Consider the following 21,359-nt stretch of genomic DNA (forward strand, 5'->3'; position numbering starts at 1 on the left):
TTTTATTGCTGTCATAGTGGATCAGACTAGCAGCTTCTCCACTCTTTCACCAACAGAGAATAAAGTAGATTATAAATTTTTTGTTTGGGTTTATAAGCCCCAAGTCCTTCTAAGTGCTGCTTCAGAGCCTTAGTGGTGCAACAATACATATTCTTTTTGCAGACCTCAGAAACAGCATATTCTCTTATCTGTTGCCTGTTCAGTTCCCTGCCCCAGATCCCCTTCTACTCCATCAGCCTCAATGACTCTGCGTAAGGATTAGTTTAGTGAACTTGGAGAGTGTGGATGAGGGGAGCAGGGACAGTCAGCCTAACTCCAGGGGAAAACAGTGTTTGGCTGATGACTAGTAGATTCAGCTCTTCACTACGGGTCTGGGTGGGGTTTCAGAGAAAAGAGAAGGGAGTGCCTGGCAAGGTAAGGAGCCAGCCACTGTTGGTGTCATGGGAATTTGCTTATCTTGCTTATGTCAGGAGGCCAGCCCTACTGAAATCCTTAGTACCATTCACATGCTAGTTCAAGTTTATGAGAGTCACATAAAGCATCAGGCAAAGGATTGGGCCCATTCCCAGTCTTAATTCAGGGTGAATTCAGTTCATGCCATCTTCTTGGCTCCACTTTCTCCCTTTGTGGCATGTAACCAGACTTCCCTGAGAAAATGATCAAAGAGAGGGCACCTGAAGAAAGCATCTGATTTAGCCTCTTGACGATATTCAAGAACACAACTATTTCACATTGTGAATCTGCCTTCATTAAATATGTTTGGAGTTGATCAGCACTATGATTTATTGAGATTTTTTTTCTTCGACGTCTGCAAAGACCATACCGAGCTTCCCAGGTGGCACTAGTGGTAAAGAATCCACCTGCCAATCCAAGAGATGCAGGAGATGTGGTTTTGATCCCTGGGTCAGGAAGATCCCATGGAGGAGGAAATGGCAACCCACTCCAGTATTCTTGCCTGGAAAGTTCCATGGACAGAGGAGCGTGATGGACTACAGTCCGTGGGACTGCAAAGAATCGGACACGGCTAAGCAACTGAACACATACACACAAGGACAATACTATAGAAATACAGAGGACCCTGATTTTTCTCTCTTCATTGCTCTGCGTAAACCTGTACACCTATAGAACATTGCACACAGTTGAGTTAAACATGATGTAAGAATGTTAAGTCTTATTAATTGGTATTTTCTTGAAAGGCTCTACTCACGGTTGGTAAACTGTAATCATGAAAGTCATCTGCTTTTCTTCTTTGCGGTATTCTTTCATAACCTCTGCCTGTTCTTTGTATTCTATTGTTTCAACTTGACTTAGCCTTGAGGATGGAATAAATTAAGGCCTTGGACTTTTATGATATATGGGTTCAAAGGGATCCTTAAAGGGCTAATTCTCAACATTAATTGATTAAAAGATTTGTATGTGAAAATGTTTTCTGCAGCATTACATGAAGAGAACATTCCCTCATGTGATGGCATGAAGAGTTGCCTGATGCTCTCTGCTTAGTATAAATAGAGATGAATAGATCTCATTTTACAGTAAGACAGTCACAAAAGATATAGTTACACAGAATCAGCAGCTTAGTCACACTCCATTTTGTTTTTCTCCAGGTTTTAAAATTTAAGCTCGTTAAGCTGACATTGGATATTGTTCCCAAAGTCAGCCATCACTTGCCTCATCACTGCCTTGCCCTCAAAGGAGCAAGAAAGTTCTGTCATTATTGATTTTGGTCACCAGCGTATGCTTCTTTGTGTAACTTCTCTTTGGAAAGTTTGACGTAATCAAGACGGTTTATCTCCCCTTAGACAGTTAGGTCAGCAGAAAATATTTCTCCTTCCCTTTCATGTTTCCTTTCTTAGACCTAAGGATATGGGAGTGAAAAACAAACTCCAAATGAAAAAGAATTTTCACTTTTGCTTCTGGAAGTGGCACTAGAATTCAGTTTGCAAAAATAATTTTTTTTTTGCAGCCACACTAAGTAATAGAGGATTTGAGCAGCTCTTCTGTATTAAGGTGTTTAAAAGAAAGAGTGATTTCCATACCTCTGTGCCTCCAGTGAAAGCATCTTTTTTGTGTTCATTGATAATAAAAGTGGTACATGCTACTTTTATTAGTAGTAATGAATTTAAACCATGTGTGTAAAGTAGAATGTGAGGATTCCCATAATTGGTGTTTCCAATCAAGATGTGTGTGTGTTGTCAACATAAATGGATGGTACTTGGCATACTGTTCTATAACTTGTTTTTTCTCACTGAATATTTTATAGGCTTTTTGCCACATCAGTGTCTGTGAGTCTGTCTGCAGCATTCTTTTTAAATGACTCTATCGTGTGGATGAATTGGAGTTGATTTATGTAGCCCCCTCTTGATGGACATTACATCACTTCTCATTTTCTCTTGTTCTAAACTTGTGTTGTTCAAGATGCTAGCCACCAGCCACTTGCGGCAGTTTAACTTAATTCAAATTCAATGATGTGTAAAAATCAGTTCCTCAGTCACATTAGCCATATTTCATGTGCTCAGTAGCTCTGTGTGAGTAGCACAGATGGAGAGCTTTCCCATCATTATGTAGAAATGTATTAGACAGTGCTATTCTAATCTGCTGGTTTTCAGACTTCTTTCTGAGTGCATGTTCCTTTCTTTTATTCATCCATTCTTCATCCCTTCAATAAATAATTATTAAGTGCCTCCTATGTGCCAGGCATTGTGCTAGGTACTTCGACATGCCATGCATAAAACACTTGCCCTCATAATGCTTAATATTGTATCAGTGAAAGGTTTTAACTGCTTCCAATAATGTATTTTTGGTTTAGTCTCTAAGTCATGTCCAACTCTTGCGACCCCATGGACTGTAGCCTGCCAGGTTCCTCTGCCCATGGGATTCTCCAGGCAAGAATACTGGAGTGGGTTGCCATTCCTTTCTCCAGGGGATCTTTCTGACCCAGGCGTCTCCTGCATTGCAGGTAGATTCTTTACTGTCTGAGGCACCAGGGAAACCCTATATGTATTCTATATCATGCTGTTATATTTTAAAACATGTTCAAATAGGAATGAAAACAAGATAAAAATGTACAAAATTCCACTGTAAAATTTTTTTTATTGGGATATAGTTGATTTATGGGCTTCCCTGGTGGCTTAGTAGTAAAGAATCTGCCTATCAAGCAGGAGGCAAAGGTTTGATCCCTGGGTGGAGAAGATCCCCTGGAGAAGGAAATGGTAACCCACTCCAGTATTCTTGCCTGGGAAATCCCATGGACAGAGGAGCCTGGCAGGTTACAGTCCATGAGGTCACAAAGAATTGGACATGACTGAATGACTAAACAGCAGCAGCGGTTGATTTAAATGTTGTGTTGCTTTCAGGGGTACAGAAAGTGAATCTGTTATAAATATATATATATCCACTTGTTTTTGGATTCTTTTCCCATGTAGGCCTATACAGAGTACTGAGGAGAGTTCCCTCTGCCACACCGTGGTCCTTATTAGTTATCTCTTTTTAAAATGTACGTAATTTCTGAAGTCGTCTTTCTGTGCCCCACCATGGGAGCTGCTGTTCTAATGGTGCTCTTGGACTAGGCGGTTTTCTCTAAAGGCTCTTCCAGTACTGAAACTGAACTATTGCCACATTTTAAGTAGGTCTTTGATTTTGATATTTGTAGGCTTTTCCTTATACTATTTGCATTTGTTCTTATACATTTATTTAGCAAGAATTTATTAAGTTCATACTATATGCTAGGTAGGTACCAGGAGATTGAACAGGTCAGGGTTCCTGCCCTCACATGAGACAGGCTTGCACATCAGTTATATCTGATACCAGGTATTATGGAAATGCAGCCAAGGGACATATAAAAAGGGAGATGGCTTGGCAGAACAGAGGATATGTTCTGTTTTGTTACGTACTCAGTTGCTCAGTTGTGTCCTACTCTTTACAGCCCCCTGGACTGTAGCCCGCCAGGCTCCTCTGCCCGTGGAATACTGGCGTGGGTTGCCAGGCCCTACTCCAGGGGTTCTTTCCCATCCAGGTACCAAACATGTGTCTCTTGCATCTCCTGCATTGGCAGGTGGGTTCATGGCTTGGCAGAACAGAGGATAGTTCTCATGAACATGATTCATTTGTGGATTGCACTCTGTTATGGGACTTAATGGAATCATAGATCTTTCCAACAGGTAGTTTTTTTCTTCCTGGTATTTTCTTTTCTCTTGGAAAATATAAAATCATAAGCCATTGATTTAAGAATATGTCATTCATTAAATATCTTATGTTAAACCGTTACCTTTCAGTTTTTAAACTTAGATCTTTGGGTTGGAGAGGCTTTACATAGGACAGAAGCTAAGTACAAAAAATTAGGTAGCTCCTGTTGTTTGAGGGAGGGAAGCATAATCACCCCCCAGAGGTGTGTGTTTATTCATACTTTCATTTAACAAATATTTAAGAAAATACCTCCTATGTAGAAAAAACATTTAATTCCAAAATAATTTCTCAAGAGGCTTTTAGTTAGGGAATTCTGAAGAATATAAAGGATAATAAATACTATTCACCGAAAATTTAGAAATGAAAAAACTGATCATGTATTTTTTGTTTGCTTTCTTTTAGGGCAAGTTAAAGTGTTCAGAGCTCTTTATACGTTTGAACCCAGAACCGTAAGTATATCGGTCCCAATACTGACATAAAGGGACTTCCCTGGCAATCCAGTGGTTAAGACTGTTTTCACTGCAGGGGACACAAGTTTGATCCCTGGTCAGGGAATCCTGCATGCCACAGGGTATGACCAAAAAAAAAAAAGATACAAAAACCGAAGGTGATTTCATTTAGATACTTCCTTTTGTCCTAAATGGCCATGACCTGCTTCAACCCTTCAGTTGACTATGGACAGAGTCCCATGTGGTTCAGCCCCATTCCAAGTCCTCCTGTCCTCTGCTCCTTCCTCTTGATGAATCATTCCAGTCTAGATTTGGTGCGCAGTAGAACTCACCTCCATGCTAGTTAAGTCATGCTCAAAATTCTCCAAGCCAGGCTTCAGCAATATGTGAACCGTGAACTTCCAGATGTTCAAGCAGGTTTCAGAAAAGGCAGAGTTACCAGAGATCAAATTGCCAACATCCTCTGGATCATGGAGAAAGCAAGAGAGTTCCAGAAAAACATCTATTTCTGCTTCATTGACTATGCCAAAGCCTTTGACTGTGTGGATCACAATAAACTGTGGAAAATTCTGAAAGAGATGGGAATCCCAGACCACCTGACCTGCCTCTTGAGAAACCTGTATGCAGGTCAGGAAGCAACAGTTAGAACTGGACATGGAACAACAGACTGCTTCCAAATAGGAAAAGGAGTACGTCAAGGTTGTATATTGTCACCCTGCTTATTTAACTTATATGCAGAGTACATCGTGAGGAACGCTGGGCGTGAAGAAGCACAAGCTGGAATCAAGATTGCTGGGAGAAATATCAATAACCTCAGATATGCAGATGACACTACCCTTATGGCAGAAAGTGAAGAGGAACTAGGAAGCCTCTTGATGAAAGTGAAAGAGGAGAGTGAAAAGTTTGGCTTGAAGCTCAACATTCAGAAAACGAAGATCATGGCATCTGGTCCCATCACTTCATGGGAAATAGATGGGGAAACAATGGAAACAGTGTCAGACTTTATTTTTTTGGGCTCCAAAATCACTGCGGATGCTGATTGCAGCCATGAAATTAAAAGACGCTTGCTCCTTGGAAGGAAAGTTATGACCAACCTAGATAGCATATTAAAAAGCAGAGACATTACTTTGCCAACCAAGGTCCGTCTAGTCAAGGCTATGGTTTTTCCCGTGGTCATGTATGGATGTGAGAGTTGGACTGTGAAGAAAGCTGATCGCCGAAGAATCGATGCTTTTGAACTGTGGTGTTGGAGAAGACTCTTGAGAGTCCCTTGTACTGCAAGGATATCCAACCAGTCCATTCTAAAGGAGATCAATCCTGGGTGTTCATTGGAAGGACTGATGAAACTGCAATACTTTGGCCACTTCATGTGACGAGTTGACTCACTGGAAAAGACTCTGATGCTGGAAGGGATTGGGGGCAGGAGGAGAAGGGGACGACAGAGAATGAGATGGCTGGATGGCATCACCGACTCGATGGACATGAGTTTGAGTGAACTCCGGGAGTTGGTGATGGACAGGGAGGCCTGGCGTGCTGTGATTCATGGGGTTGCAAAGAGTCGGACACGACTGAGTGACCGAACTGAACTGAGAACTCACCTCTGACCTTGTTCTAGACTTATGGCTGTGCACCTCTTTAAACTCTGATTACACCCTTCCTCTTCCATTAAGACTTTCTGATCATGCCCCAGTGGAGTGGGATGTCTCTCCCTGCTCTGAATTTTACACTTGGCTTGAAATTCTGCTCACCAGCACAATGTCTAGGGTGGAGAACACAGGGATTTCAAGCTGCCAGTAGCTTTAGGACCCACTCTGCCTCTTTTAACAGCTGTGTGACCTGTTAAATTCAGAAATTACCTAACTTTTGTGCTTCAGTGTACTTTCCTGTAAAGTGAAAGTAATAATAATAATTTCATAGGATTTTAGTGAGAATTAAGTGATATTATTGTGTAAAACTGCTATTACTATTAAGGAGTCATTGTTACTATTAGAAAGAGTAGTGATTTCTATATTCATAGACTCTTGTTCAGTCACTAAAACATGTCCAACTCTTTGTGACCCCATGGACTGCAGCACGCCAGGCTTCTCTGTCTTTCAAAGCCTGGAGTTTGCTCAAACTCATATCCATTGAGTCGGTGATGCCATTCAGCCATCTCATTCTCTGTCTCCCCTTTCTTCTCTTGCCCTCAATCTTTACCAGCATCAGGGTCTTTTCCAGTGAGTCAGCTCTTAACATCAGATGGCCAGAGTATTGGAGCTTCAGCTTCAGCATCAGTCCTTCTAATGAATATTCAGGGTTGATTTCCTTTAGGATGGACTGGTTTGATTTCCTTTCTGTCCAGGAAACACTCAGGAGTCTTCTTCAGCACCACAGTTTGAAAAAAGCATCAGTTCTTTGGCACTTAGCCTTCTTTATGGTCCAGCTCTCCAGCTGTCTTAACACATATTTTTGATTGGTTGATACATTGATTACTTTAATTCAGCTCCAGTTCTACTCCAAGGTAGAATCTCTACTGCTTTTTAAAAGTCTTAGTTATTATCAAATGCACAGGAGAAAATAGACATTTAATTCATTGCATGCTAAGTTGTGTCCAACTCTATGCAACTCCATAGCCTGCCAGGTTCCTCTGTCCATGGGGATTCTCCAGGCAAGAATACTAGAATGGGTTGCCCTCCTCCAGGGAATCTTCCCAACCCAGGGATCGAACTTGCATCTTTTACATCTTCTACATTGGCAAGTGGGTTCTTTACCACTAGTGCCATATGGGAAGACCATTTAATTCATTAGGGTCTTTGTTTTTGGCCATACCACACAGCCTGCTGAACTTCCCCAACCAGGGATTGAACATGTGCCCCTACATTGGAAGTGTGGCGTCTTAGCCACTGGATCACCAAGGAAGTCCCTAACTCATTAAGTTCTTTAAATATTCCCCATTTAAAATGCTATTTTTAATATCCATGGTCCCAAGGATCCTGGACTATAGAGCAGTGCTGCTAATTCATTCTGTATGTACTAGATGGTGATTAATGACTACCCCATGCCCTGCTGGCCCCACACTCTGCTCCTCTCCATCTCCCCTCAATCCAGATGTTAATGGGGAGGCATCTGGCTGAGCAAGTAGCCCCTAGTTCTTAGGGGCTGGCTGATTAAGTGCCCATGCTTTACCAGTTGTTCAATATTTTGAACATCATCCCAGAATTAGGTTAGTCTTACATTCATTTTCTGAATGAGAGTTTCTGTTGGACAAACTCAGGTTGGTCTCTCTCCCCTGAGACCAAGTAGCTATCTTCTCTAGTGGGATCAGTGTATGCCCAGTACATCCTAAACTCACCTGAAAGTCACTGAGACAAAGCAAGTTGGAAGGGCTGAGCTGTGAGACCATTGCTGACATGTGCAGCACCCCAGGAAGACCTGGGTCCAGTTTTTTGCCATTGTGCTCCTCTCAGGAGTAGGCACAGCAATGCCCAACTTTCCTGGTGAACCAGGAACAAGTAGGACACTGGAAGCTTGTTGCTCCCTGTTCTTCTGGCCAATCTATTTCTTCTCTGTCTTGCTCGAAGGTAAGGTAGTCCTGTCACTATCCCAGCCTTGTTTGGTTCTCATTTCTTGCCCAACCCTCAGTCTAATAAACCACCATATAGAGGTCCTGCAAGACTGGATAGACCAGTGTAAAGTTGCACTGATGCAGAGAGAGCAGCATTTCCTGTGTGCTGGATTTATGTTGACTTCTGCAAGGAAACCAGTAGCACCCACCTCTATCATACAGTGCTTGCTGAGCTCCTCTAGGTTTACAGCACTATCTGTAGTGGAAGGAGCCCTAGAGTGGGATTCCAAAAGCTAAAGTAGGAGCCCAGCCCTACCACTCACAAACTGTGTGATTTGTGGCAAGTTCTTGAACCTCTCTGAGCCTGGTTGTGAGATGGAGATTATACCCATGACCCAGCCCTGCCTTAATGGATTGTTGTAAGGATCAAATGAGATTAAGTATGCTTTGCAAGTATAAGGTACTGCTGTTGGTTTTGCTGTATTGCATTATGTTGGGGTAGGGTAGGGAGAAACAGCAGATAATTTCCACAGCCATTGCCTTTTATCCTGGTCATGACACCATGGCAACCAGTAATGGCTATGCAAGACTCAGGTATGACAGAAAGCAGAGGTGGCAATGAAGGACAGGGACTCCAGAATCTGCCTGTCATGATTCAAGTTCAGTGTCTACTCTGTACCTGCTGTATGGCCGTGGACAAGCTTCTCAGTTCTAATGTGATGATAAGAATAGCACTGACTTCACAATGTTACTGGTTAGATTATAAGTGTCCAGATCAGTGCCTGGCACATGGTAGTACTATAAAGTGCTAAACTAAAGCATCTGTAGTGAATTTGATTTTTTTTCTTTTATTAATTCCCAGGATTCCGGATTGACAAAAGTGAAAAGTATCAAAAGGATGTCACAGTCTTTCCAAAAATTTTCATAAAATATATATTTACATAAACCAAGAAAATTAATGCCTTGAGAATTATATGTTACCAAGAATATATGGAACAGGAACAAGGATATACATTACCAAGTTTGTACTCCTCCCCATAACATCCCAGTGGCCGACAAGTAACTTGTTCTAATACCTTGTGGTTTTTCAAGGAGAGAGGAAAAAAAGAATATGGTTAAAAACCAAAGAACAAACTAGAAATAGAGAAGTGCTTACTTGATTGTGTCACTCTTTTTCCATCATATTCCGTGAATATGATGCCAGGAATTTAAAAGTAGATCCTTATTGAACAGTTTACATTAAGTGTCCCACAAGTGGTTTCTTAATAGAAAAATATGAATATTGGAGATAAAAATCTAACTTTTAAAACCATGAAATTGCCTTGTTGTCTATACTGCCAGCAGTCTGAAGAAGTTGGTGGAGCACCTCCTCAGCTCAGTTAGGAAAAACAACTCCTAGTTTCTTTGCAAGAAGATATTTTACTCTTACTAAAGAGTAGCATCGTGTGCTGGGAGCTATTGATTAAAAAGAAAGTAAACCATCCATTCTCTTTTCTCTGGATGAAAAATAGCAAGACTTTTTTTACCTGACTGAAATCGACTGCCTGTTGTTGCTGCCTTAGTTGAAAAACAAGTCTGATCTAATACATGGCTGAGGCAGACACAGCTACTGAACAGCATTCATTAATTTAAAATCTGAAATAGCGCTGAGAAGTTTTGAAATGACTGTACTTGGTGACATTTTTCAAATCATGCATTTTACCAAACCATGAATGATAATAATTGAGACCATATAATGTAAAATATTGAAGTAAAATTCACATAAAATTAACCACTTTAAAATAAACAATTCAGTGACATTAGTACAGTCACAGTGTTGGGGAGCTGTCACCTCTGTCTAGTTCCAAAATATTTTTGTTACCCCCAAGGAAAACCCTGTACCCATTAAATGCTTACCTCCCATTCTTCCAGGCTTTATCCCTTTTTATGATGAAGACTAATTAAGGGACTCGTGTGTGTGTGTGTGTGTGTGTGTGTGTGTGTGTGACTGTGTGTTCTTTGTTTCTTTCTAAGTCATTTGTTTGGTTCTTTCTTAAAATGTACCTTTTGTTTCAAGGGTGAATGATCTTATTAAGTGCGGAAATTTAGGAAACTTGACCTTTGTGATTTTAGAAAGTCAGAACTGTTGGTAGAGATGACTCTGTCACTCAAGCGTAAGCACTGATTGAGGAGGATTCATTATTAGACATAAGTGGGCAAGGTTAACTTCTATTCAAGACATTGAAGTCTTTCACAACTCTTAGAAACTCAGAGTTACTCCAAAAAAATGCGAAGTTTTCACATATACCCTGATTTCTTCACTTCCTTACATTCTGCTTTTTGCTCCCCTCCCATTCTTTACTGTCATCTAAAGGAGAGTCTATTCATACTGTCAGCGAAGGCCAACCTTACTGTTGTAGGGGTGGCCGCTGTGTCCTGCTGGGGATGCTGTGGTGGAAAGTGAATTCCCTTTCTGGCCTCTGACAAGTAAGCCAGTTTGCAGCAGGGAATTCATGAAGTAAATAGCTGGTTTCTCTAATTACTTATTATTACCGTCACACGTTGGTTGTAATATTGATCATAGATCGTCAGAGCATTTTAGAGAAAGATTAGAGAAAATCTTAGAAGGCTTTACTCTTTTTCTTCTAATGCCTATTTGCAGTAATTTTAAAATGTATGTCATTGATCTACATAGATTCAACTGATTTTGCATAGATATACTGTGTGTAAGTCTAGTCTCTGCAGATCGAAGTGTAAATCAACAAATGTTTCACGAAGTGCTTTCTAGAGGAACTCAGACATTTTTTGGTTTCCTTAATCGTTTACTGTGTTTTATATATGAATGCATATTGCATCTAAATATTTATGAATTGTGGTTGCTTAAAGCATGATATACTATTCATTTATATTCAGGGAAAATAAAATAATAATAGAGATTATCTCTGATACTAAATAAACTACTGGTGCAGAGTCACATTTACTACCCAAGTCTGCAGCTAAGAAAGGAGATAAAAGGAAAATGAAAGAGTGAAATAAAATTTGTTTCACTAGCATAATTGTTATTTGTATGGAATAGTAACCACAATCAGAAATATCAAAGCCTTTTAAAAATATTTTTCACACCAAAATGATGAAAGTAGTACATGCTCATGATAAAATTTTATGCATAATTTTGATCTTGTGTGAAATTTTGTGCCCTACATTTTTCACTCAATATGGTAATGTAAAAATTTCCCAATATATGAAACTTGCTTTCAATAGATATATATGTGTGTATAATTTTTTTTTTTTTTTTTTGGTTGTGTGTTTTGCAGTTCCCTGAGTAGGGATTGAAACCTGGGCCATGGCAGTGAAAGCACTGAGTCCTAACCACTGGACGACCAGGGAACTCCCTAGACATCATTTAATTTAATAAAGTTATGCTGATAAATGTTATCTACTGATGGGAAAAAGAAGATGTTTAATCAAAGTGCCTGGCTTTATTCAAAGAGTTTGGTTGGTCCAAAAGCACATATTGTCCATGTAATCAATTAACCCCTTAGAACTGGTCCAGACTGAGTTTCTGCTTCATATCTTTCAGCTCTTTAGCCTTATTAATGGTTGAATTATGTGTTAACTGTTTTCATATATGAGATGTTCATTCTTTCCGAGCATGAAGAGATAAGGTAATGGTTTTCTCAAAATAAGTAGATAGTGATGTTGATATGAAAATGTTTAGATTTGAAGCCTAATCCTTTAGGAGAGAGCCAAACTTCTAGCTATTTTTCATGATTTTAATTCTAGACATTGATCCTTTTATGAAAATATATATATCACCTTTTGAAGTTTTTACAATAAGGAACTTTTATTAAGAATCCTGTTTTGGCATAAAAGTGCCTTTCTTTTATTGTGGAGGAAAATAATATGTGTGTGTATGTGTGTGTGAAGTTGGGAATTCTTATTTGTTATATTAATTCTTTGAAGCTTCTCATGGGAAGATTCATCTTATACCTATGTTAGTTTGTCAATAATGTTTTGTTATATGGTTTATGTGCAGATTTAAGTATGTAAAATCTATGCTGTCTATAAGGATATTTTAGGATTTGGAATTCGTGTAATTATTTTCATGATTGTGTTCTAATTCATGAAAAAAATAGCATGGAGTAAAGCTTAAAATTTTTTTTTTCTTTAGCCAGATGAATTGTACTTTGAAGAAGGTGATATTATCTACATTACTGACATGGTAAGCCCAGTTAATATTTTTTCATACCATGCATGAACTAAAGATATATAAGACTATTTCTCAGTACATTATTTACATGTACAGCTTTATAGAAATACGTACACCCAAGTCAGTTCACTTAACACAATTTGTGATAGCATAAGACTGGAAGTAACCTTTATATCCATCAGTAGGAAAATAGTTGAATGAACTTTGCAGTATATACAAAGAAAGTATTATTCAGCCATAAAAAGGAGTGAGGAATATCTCTATATAATATTATGGGGTAATTTAAGTGAAAAACAGCAAGGTGAAAAAATTGTGGATAGTGTGCCTTTTCTTATCTAAGAAAGGATGAGAGGATATACGTATACTTATTTTCCTCAATTTAAAATAAAAAGTCAGAGGAAGAGTTATACATTTTTAAAAGATAGTTTCCTCTCTGAAAGGAAAGGGAAATAGAATAGAGGAAATATACAGACGGAATAGAGACTTTTAAAAAAATTACACCTTGTTTTGGAGAGCATACTTTGGAATCATGTGAAACTTTTGTGTAGTTATCAAATCAAATGATAAAAAGCAGTACCTGAAAATGAAAGCAGAATTAGTCAATGTATCCCAGAGAGGCGCAGCACACAGAAAGGGGCTGCTCCAAGTGACCATCTCTAGTCAAATAGTATAAGGAACAGAAAGAACTGCCATCCCCACCTTAGAGACTGTTTTTAATCATGGTGTTGTTGGAGAAATGTTGGTATTGTTATTCTGTGATTGCTGTATGAGTGTTGCAGTTTAGAGCAAATGGGTCATGAGGTCAATGATGTAGAAAACTGGGAGTTTCAGTCCGCAAGAAAGGATATACAGATAGATACAAGATCAATGAAGTTAAGTAGCTCTACATTTGAATTGAAAGTGTGTTGTTTTTTACCTAAAAGGAAACAAAAATATTTCTTAATCAGTCCTTTGAATAGGCCAAAAAAAAAAAAAAAAGACCATCCCGATAATAATATATTTCCCATTAAAAGGAAAAAAGTTCTTTTGAAAAATGTCTGGTACTAGGTTGAGAGCAGCAGAGGTACAGGATGAGCCCAGGACATCTTCCTATTAGAAAGCAAGGAAGCCACCAAAGACTATGATGGTCACACTGGAAAAACACTAGAACTAAATAGAAGAGGCTGCCACTAGTCAAAGATAGGACAATTTGAGCAATTAGGGCAACAATCCCAAGGATTGAAATACATCTACTCTATTTAAATTCATGAGCTCCTAATGGTACTTAAAAACAAAACTAAATATCATTGGTCAACCTGAGAGAATTCTAGGGAACCAACTTTTTATTCTGGCAGCTGTTAAGGAGAAGAATCAGTATTTGTTCTGCCTTTTCTTTATGAACTTTATCTCTGGGTCACGTGAGAGTTGATGAGGAAAAGTTTGTCTTTAAAGTAATATACTAGTTATTTAAGGGCTTCCCTGGTGGCTCAGAAGTAAAAAATCCACCTGCAGTGCAGGAGACACGGGTTCAATCCCTGGGTTGGGAAGATCCCCTGGAGGAGGAAATGGCAACCCATTTCAGTGCATGCCTGGAGAATCTCATGAACAGGAGAGCCTGCCGGGCTACAGTCCACGGGTTTGTGAAGAATCAGACACAACTTAGCCACTGAGCATGCAAGTGCATGCTCTTTAAATGATGTTATTATTCCGTTATTTAAATGAAGAAGGAATGATAGAATTAGAATGTCACCGTTTGCAACCCTTATGAAATAGTGGACACAGATGCTCCTCAGTGGTTACTAACGCTACAAATAGAGAGACCCCCAGGCATTGAGTGTCTCCTGATGGAAGAATCAATGCTACAGATGAAATAATATTGCTGAAGCTGAATCTGAATCTAATTAAGCCTTTAGAACTAATGACCAATTTATAAACAATACAGGGTGCAAAGGAACACATTTTTTTTTATGACAAGGGACGCAACATGCAAAATCCAGACTATTTGAAACTCTTTGGAACAGATTGTTTTCTTCAACAAGTATATTGTGAAGGAGTGAAAGAAAAATAAGTGAAGGGGGAAAATATAGACTAAAAGAGACTTAAGAGGCAAATCATCCAGTCATATTGTGTGGCCTTTATTATGAGACATATCAGAAATTTTGAATACTGTACATATTTGATGATATTAAGGAATTGTTGAAAAAATCTCTAAGCTGTGATAATGGTATTATCATTATGTCTTTAAGAAAGTCCTTATCTTTCAGAGACTGATATTGAAATATTTACAAATAAAGAATATGATGTCTAGAATTTATTTCAGAATAATCTGAAGGGGAGGGGAGTTGTAAGTGAGGTAATACACAAAACTGTTGGCTATGAGTAAATAATTCATTCAGTTAAGAAATGGGTATGTGTAGGTTCCTTATATGATTCCTTCTGCTTTGGTACAGGTTTGTGTTTTTTTAATGATTAAAAAGTTACCAAAAAAAAACCCAAAAGTAAAATAAGGAGATCTTAAAAAATCAAATATATGTATATCTTGAGACTAAGAAATTAGACTTTGGGCAAAAAAAACCTATAGATAGTCTAAACTAAACATAATTGTTTCACTTCTCTTTCATATTATCTCTGTGTGATTTGTTTGAACATTGGAACTCTTTGATGAAGTGTATTTGATTTGTTGCAGGCAGATGTGTGTATATTTGTAATTGAATGATAAAGGGAGTGGGGGTCGCGGAGAGTCGGACACGACTGAGTGACTGAACTGAACAGAACTGAACCATAAGTAGGGAAACCGGAAGCTTGATCAGTGTGACCAGGGCTGATGGAGTTACTGTTCAAAGCAGTAACTCCTTATTTGAATTGGAAACCTGTATTTTATCTAAAATAAGACAAAAATATCTCTTGCTCTAGCCTTTGAAAAGGCTAAAATGACTCTAGCATGAGCCACTTGGTTTTAATAATGATTGAATGTAAACTGGATTTGGTGCCACTTAATTTAACTCTTCTTTCACCAGAGTGATACCAATTGGTGGAAAGGTACCTCCAAAGGCAGGACTGGACTGATCCCAAGCAACTATGGTAAGATGGCTGCAGTGGCTTTACTTGGGCTGTATTTTGTGCATTCTCGATTATCTGGTTCCTGAGGCCTTTTCTGCTTTCTCCTATGGCTGAGAAATTGATGGGGTCGTTGCTAGTCTGGGACATTTTCTACTCTGAGCCTTCTCTTAATAGAGTGGTCACGGACCCTGGAGGTACTTGAACTTGACTCTTTGGCTTAAGAAAATGCCCATTGTAATACTCTTGAAAGAGCTTAAGGTTTCCAGGGAAATGCGTTTGGCTTTACTTTATTCGAGGTTAGAACATTTTTCTTATTCTTTGCTTTCTCTTTTGTTTTTTAGACTAGCCCTTTCTTTAGTAAGTTACTTTGCCTTGTTATGTTAATTAATGTCTGGGGCAGTGATGTTCATTAAATGAATAATAGCGCAGTGAGAGATGGGCCCTGCCATGAAGCCACTTCTAGTTGCTAGGGGGACAAAGTAGACTTTCACAGAAATCTGCAGTCCCAGAGGACTGCAGGGTCCCAGTTTTTAATTCTTCTTCTTCTACTCCTAACAATGAGGGACCTTACTTAAGGGACGTGGGACCATTTCTCCATCTGTTTCGTGAGAAGTTTGATTCAAATCACTTCTAAAGTTCCTTTGGACATTTTAATTAGATACATCCTCGGAGCAATGGTGCTTGCATCAGGCACTAGTTTCAAACACTGTAAGGTGACTTACAAAATTTCTAGGAAACACTTCACAGTTCCTAGGGGAGGGGAGGGGAGAGGAGGAGAGGGGGAGGTTGCAGAGGAGAGGAGGGCAGGGAGGGTTAGGGTTAGGGCAGGGAGGCGGCAGAGGAAAGGAGTGGCGGGGGGAGGAGAGGGAAGGGGGAAGGGAAATGAGTGAGGCTAAGACCCTTCACACAGGGGCCTCACTTACCTGGTCTAAGGGCCATACCATTCTGGATTTTAAAAGGCTTTAAACATTTCTACACTTCTCTTTGAAATCCCAAATAAACAACTTCGGTGCACTCCCTTCCCAGCTGCTCAGAGACACCGAGGGTGCAATATGTTCCTCAGTTGCTAGATACCTGGTAGCCAAGGGGGTGTCCAGTTACAGCCCTCTGTGGTGGGAGGGAAGGGTGCATCTGAAGTCTCATTTAAGCAGCACTCTTCATGTGGTCACTCCTGCTGATTCTGGGACAGCAGTGAACACACCTTTCTTAGAGGCAGGTAGGCGGTATGATTGCCCTTTCTGAATACAGAAAGCAAAATATTTCTCCTTTACCCCACCCCTCTTATGCATGCATACAAGGGAAACAATTATTTTCAGCCATCTTCAAAGCAGGGTGTTTTTAAAGAATGTAAAAATGAACCTTGAATGCTTTGTTTTGCAGTTTGCTGACTAAATTTCTTGTTGAAATATTTGAGCGAGCTAGTATGCAGGCCTTGGATCTGTGTATTTTTATTTATTGTTGTTCAGTTGTCCAGTAGTGTCCAACTCTTTGCGACCCCATGAACTGCAGCCCACCAGGCCTCCCTGTCCCTCACCATCTCCCGGAGTTTGCCCAAGTTCGTTTCGGTTGTTTCTATTTATACTTCCAATTAATTGCTGCACTTGTTTCTGTTTATACTCCCAGTTAATTGTCGTGTTATTGTCTTAACTTGGTTTTTTTTGATACATTCAGCTTCTTTCAAAGCACAAAACATCACTTTGATTTTCTGCCATTTAAAAAATCCACAGTAAGTCAGGGTAGCTGTATGGTGAAAGGTCCTGGCATTTCTGAAGCTTGGGTACTGAGCTGGTTTCATGGAATCCTTTGGGTAGCCTTCTCAGTATCGATTTGCACTTTTTCTTTTCAATCTAGTGGCCGAGCAGGCAGAATCTATTGACAACCCATTGCATGAAGCTGCAAAAAGAGGTAGGTATGATTCTTTTCGATTGAGATAAACAGTACAGTAAAACACACAGATAATAATTATATAGTTTGATGACTTTTGACAAATGTATATACCCGTGTAACTAACACCCAGGTCAAGATCTGAAACATTTGCATTATCCCAGAAAGTTCCTTTCCCAGTTAAATCCTTGCCTCCCACAAAGGCAGGCTCCATTCTGCCTTCTTTCACTCTATAGAAATGTGTGATTTTAATTTTTAAAATGTCAGCAAATACTTTTGAGCCCCTTACCTGCCCTGTGCTTAGTGGCAAGTGGAAAGGCATGGTCTGTGACTTTCAGAGCTTAGACTCTGGCAGGGGGAGATGTGTGTAGCACATCTTTACAAGACACTGTGATAAGGACAGTGGTTGAAGTGTGGGTCAGTTAAACAGGTTATAGAGGCCAGAGTGACTAACTGGCCTCATTCTGGGCAAAGGGTTGGGGCTTCTCAGGGGTCCCGGCTCTGGGAGAGTGTTGGTGTAGGGCTGGTATGTATGGGAGGATGGACTTGGGGAGGAAGGGAGCACCAGAGATGGGATTTGTATTGGGCTGGCCAAAAAGTGTTTGGATTTTTTCTGTAAGATGTTATAGAGTACATGGCACTTGATTCTGTTGATCAGTGGTTCTCCACTGAAGGGTAATTCGTCCTTCCAGACTTTGGGGCAGTTGGCAATATCTGGAGGGATGCTGGAACCTTTTGGGTACAGGCTGGGGGTGTCACTTAGCACCCTGCAGTGCACGGTACTGCTCCTTTAACAGAGAATCCTCCAGTGCCAAATGTCAGTTGGGCCACTGTTGAGAACCCTGCCCTAGATAATGGGGAGTTTTTGTCAGGCTACAGCAAGCTCCCATTTAATTTTAGATTTTCTTGAAATCTAGATATATAAAAAGAAATTATTGATTTAGGATTATGCATAAATAGAACTACTAGATTGACATTTAAAAATTTATAGATTTAAAAATTTTTTTTTAAGAAATTAGATATTTAGGGCATTTAGCCAGAGGATTTTAAATTAATAGCTATACTTTAACATAAAGAACAGCACTTTGAGTTATTTAGTTTTTATGTCCTTGTAGGAACTGAAAGTGTGTTTTAAATATGAATATGAGTAGTGTCTGCTTGTTCTTAGGTTTGTTTCTTTTTTCCCCCTCAGAGTTTTAGGAGTTTCACAAAGGAAAAACAGTTTTTTCCACAGTGTAAAAATACCTTAAGTAGACCCATTTTAGCAATTGTTCCCATTAACCTACCATTAAAAATTGATGTTAATGCTTTCCATTAATAAACTGGAAGTCAAGATGTACCATAGAGAATGCATTACAAGGGCAGGTTTTAATTTCAGAGTTGCTGACTAATCCTTTGCAAATACAAATTTATGCAGGATGAAATTGATTTAAAAACAGAACAAAAAAAATGAAAATATTTTTCAGGCAACTTGAGCTGGTTGAGAGAGTGTTTGGATAACCGAGTGGGTGTTAACGGTTTGGACAAAGCTGGAAGCACTGCCCTCTACTGGGCTTGTCACGGGGGTCACAAAGGTATTACATTTTGTTTATTCCCATAAATGTCTTTGCCACTGAAAATGTGCTTCATCTAGGGGAGCCAGAGTTACAGAAATGAAAAAGAAAAATTGGTTATTCTTTTTAAATTCTTCAGAGCATCAGCCTTTTAAAAGCCCAGTTCCTGAAAGTTCTGTAAAACTGTAGGTGGAACGTGACTGGTCAGCCTCACTGTGGGCACCTTTTCACTGAAAAGAGTGGAAGCTTCCTTTCCTCTCTCAGGCTTGGAAGAGCAACAGGAAAACAACAGTAATATAAAAACAAACCCCACTGTCTGACCTCACTGAAACAAGGGCCACAACTCTAGCTTAGAAGCTTTTATGATTTACATTCTAAGTTTAAGATTTAGGAGAAAGACAGCATTTGCTTGAGTCGGTGATTCAGTTGATAACTTTGTCTCTTAGAATCAATGACAGATGGAATTTCTAGATGTATTTCAGCTTGGCTGAGAATCTACCGCAACCTACTCTCTTGCTCCCTCTCTCTGCAACACACAAAAAATAATCCTAATAGTAATGGGAAACAAAGAATCCAAAAAGCTAAATAGTATGGCCAAAGGAAAATTTAAGCACACATTAGTGATATGAGTGTTAAGTACCCCAGCAAATGTAAAAATATTCCTATCACACATATCATGTGAAAATGCAAAAGCCAAAATATTTGAAAAAAATTTTCCCTAAATCTATTTTTTAGAGTCTTAAGTCTTCTATTTACATAAATGTTGAAAATTTTTTTATAAGGAGTTTTTTTGAAGATTCTTCTAAAAAGAATCCTTTTAAAATTATTATGCAGAGTCTTATCAGGCTTTTATTCCCATTCTTTAAAAAAAGATTGTTTCTATTTGAATTTCAGATATAGTGGAAATGCTGTTTACTCAACCAAACATTGAACTGAACCAACAGGTGAGTTTGCTTACACGGAAATCATTTAACCCGCCTGCCTTGCTCTCATAGTACAGCTTATAGGTGTGTAAAATCCTGTCTTGAGGTCTTGGAACTCAATTTTCCCCATTTATTATCTTTCATAAAACTTTTAATCTAGATACATCAAGCACATAGTTAAAAATTATTTTTGCATTAAAGTGCAAACTGTATAAAGCTCAAAATGCCTGCCACACTCCCCCTAGTATATCACTTTAGCCTTTTAGTGCTTTCCTCTTATCTTCACATTACTGAGAAATATGTTTGTGGAGCTATCTCATAAGTGTTACCATCTTCACCATCTTCACCATCTTCATAAGTGTTTTGGCATCCTATCTGGTAGGTGGAGCGATCCATGCTTGTCAACAGCCTGTCATCTTCCACCACCCAACTTCCACTCTTTCCTCCTTTGGTTCTCCTAATGTATCATAATTTTTGGTTATATTACTATATAATGCCCATGGTATTGTGGCTGTTTCAATATTGTTCGCTGTTTATATAATTTCTTTTGTTTCTGTATTTATAACCTTTTATTTATTACTTTTTTTTTTTTTGTATCTGACAAAGACCTCTAAACTGTTTTGTGCTCTTTTGATGTACTTTTCTAAAATGTTTATGATAGTTGCTTTCTTGTTTTTCTTCCTGGAATCATACTGAAGGCTTCCATCTTCATTCTCTGATTGGAGCCACTTGATCTCTACTACTTTTTGATGTCTTCCTGGGAAACCCTTCACTGCCCTCCTGTGTTGTGTCCTCACTTTTCTGAATCCTGTGTCTTTTGTTAGTTGAAGAACACCTTCAATAGATTCCTGAGAAAGGGGAGCTTGGGCTTGATTATTTGGTTGATAGAATTCTGGCTTGAATTACTCTGTATTTTTGAGTGTGTGTAGTAATAATTCAGCACTCTTTTTTGGCCACCGACTGCCCCACTGTTTTTCCTGCGCACACTTACCAGCTCCACCATGGTGATGACAGAATGTCACAGGTTGCTTCTGTAAAGCAACATTCTTCACATGCTTGGTGGCTTTTTGGATATGCATGCCCTTAGTGGCCTGGGCAGTTTCACGAGTGTTCTGAAAGTGAACATGAAGATTTGAACCTCTTGATTTGCATGATTTCTGGGTTTTTCTGGGTTTTCCAGGTCAGGTGAATAGTGAGGTCACTGCAGGCCGCTTACCAGTAAAGCAATTGTATACATATTTTAAAACATTTCCTGCTCTTCACTATACTGTATCTTTCCCTTTGAGATCTGTTAGTTTTGTTTTGATCTTTCTTCAAATACAGGATACAAATACATAGTGCCTCAAATACATACTGCCTTTGTCCATTCATGTTTGAATGTGATGAGAAGTTCTGTGTGTTTATGGGGCTTACTGACCGGTGGGTTTCTCTGTAGGGTGAAGTGGTGAGGTCCCCACTGTTTTTCTGGCTTATACCCAGATGCCAGTTAAAATAGTCACTTCTTCTCTCTGTTGGGGCTGTTCAGCTCTATCAGAGCAGCATTCTCCAGCCTCCTTCCTGGGGTAGATGCTAGACTATACACATTGGGGCTGTGTA

The 21,359-nt window shown here is 39.2% G+C and overlaps 1 protein-coding gene across 2 annotated transcripts in view; it reads left to right on the forward strand.

Annotated features, from left to right (window-relative positions):
• The window catches only part of OSTF1 (osteoclast stimulating factor 1), a 68,523-nt gene that overhangs the window by 33,244 nt on the left and 13,920 nt on the right, over window positions 1-21,359 (forward strand). The window contains exons 2-7 of one of the 2 annotated variants that reach the window (XM_055426900.2): window positions 4,585-4,631; window positions 12,326-12,376; window positions 15,361-15,424; window positions 17,255-17,308; window positions 18,754-18,861; window positions 19,735-19,784. In XM_055426900.2, the coding sequence (XP_055282875.1) occupies window positions 4,585-4,631; window positions 12,326-12,376; window positions 15,361-15,424; window positions 17,255-17,308; window positions 18,754-18,861; window positions 19,735-19,784 (374 nt within the window). The remainder of the gene's footprint in view (window positions 1-4,584; window positions 4,632-12,325; window positions 12,377-15,360; window positions 15,425-17,254; window positions 17,309-18,753; window positions 18,862-19,734; window positions 19,785-21,359) is intronic. The other variant, XM_055426901.2, reaches the window with a different exon arrangement.

Source organism: Moschus berezovskii, chromosome 7, assembly GCF_049115385.1.
Source record: "Moschus berezovskii isolate FMDL1 chromosome 7, NW_MosBer_1.0, whole genome shotgun sequence".
Taxonomy (NCBI): Eukaryota; Metazoa; Chordata; class Mammalia; order Artiodactyla; family Moschidae; genus Moschus; species Moschus berezovskii.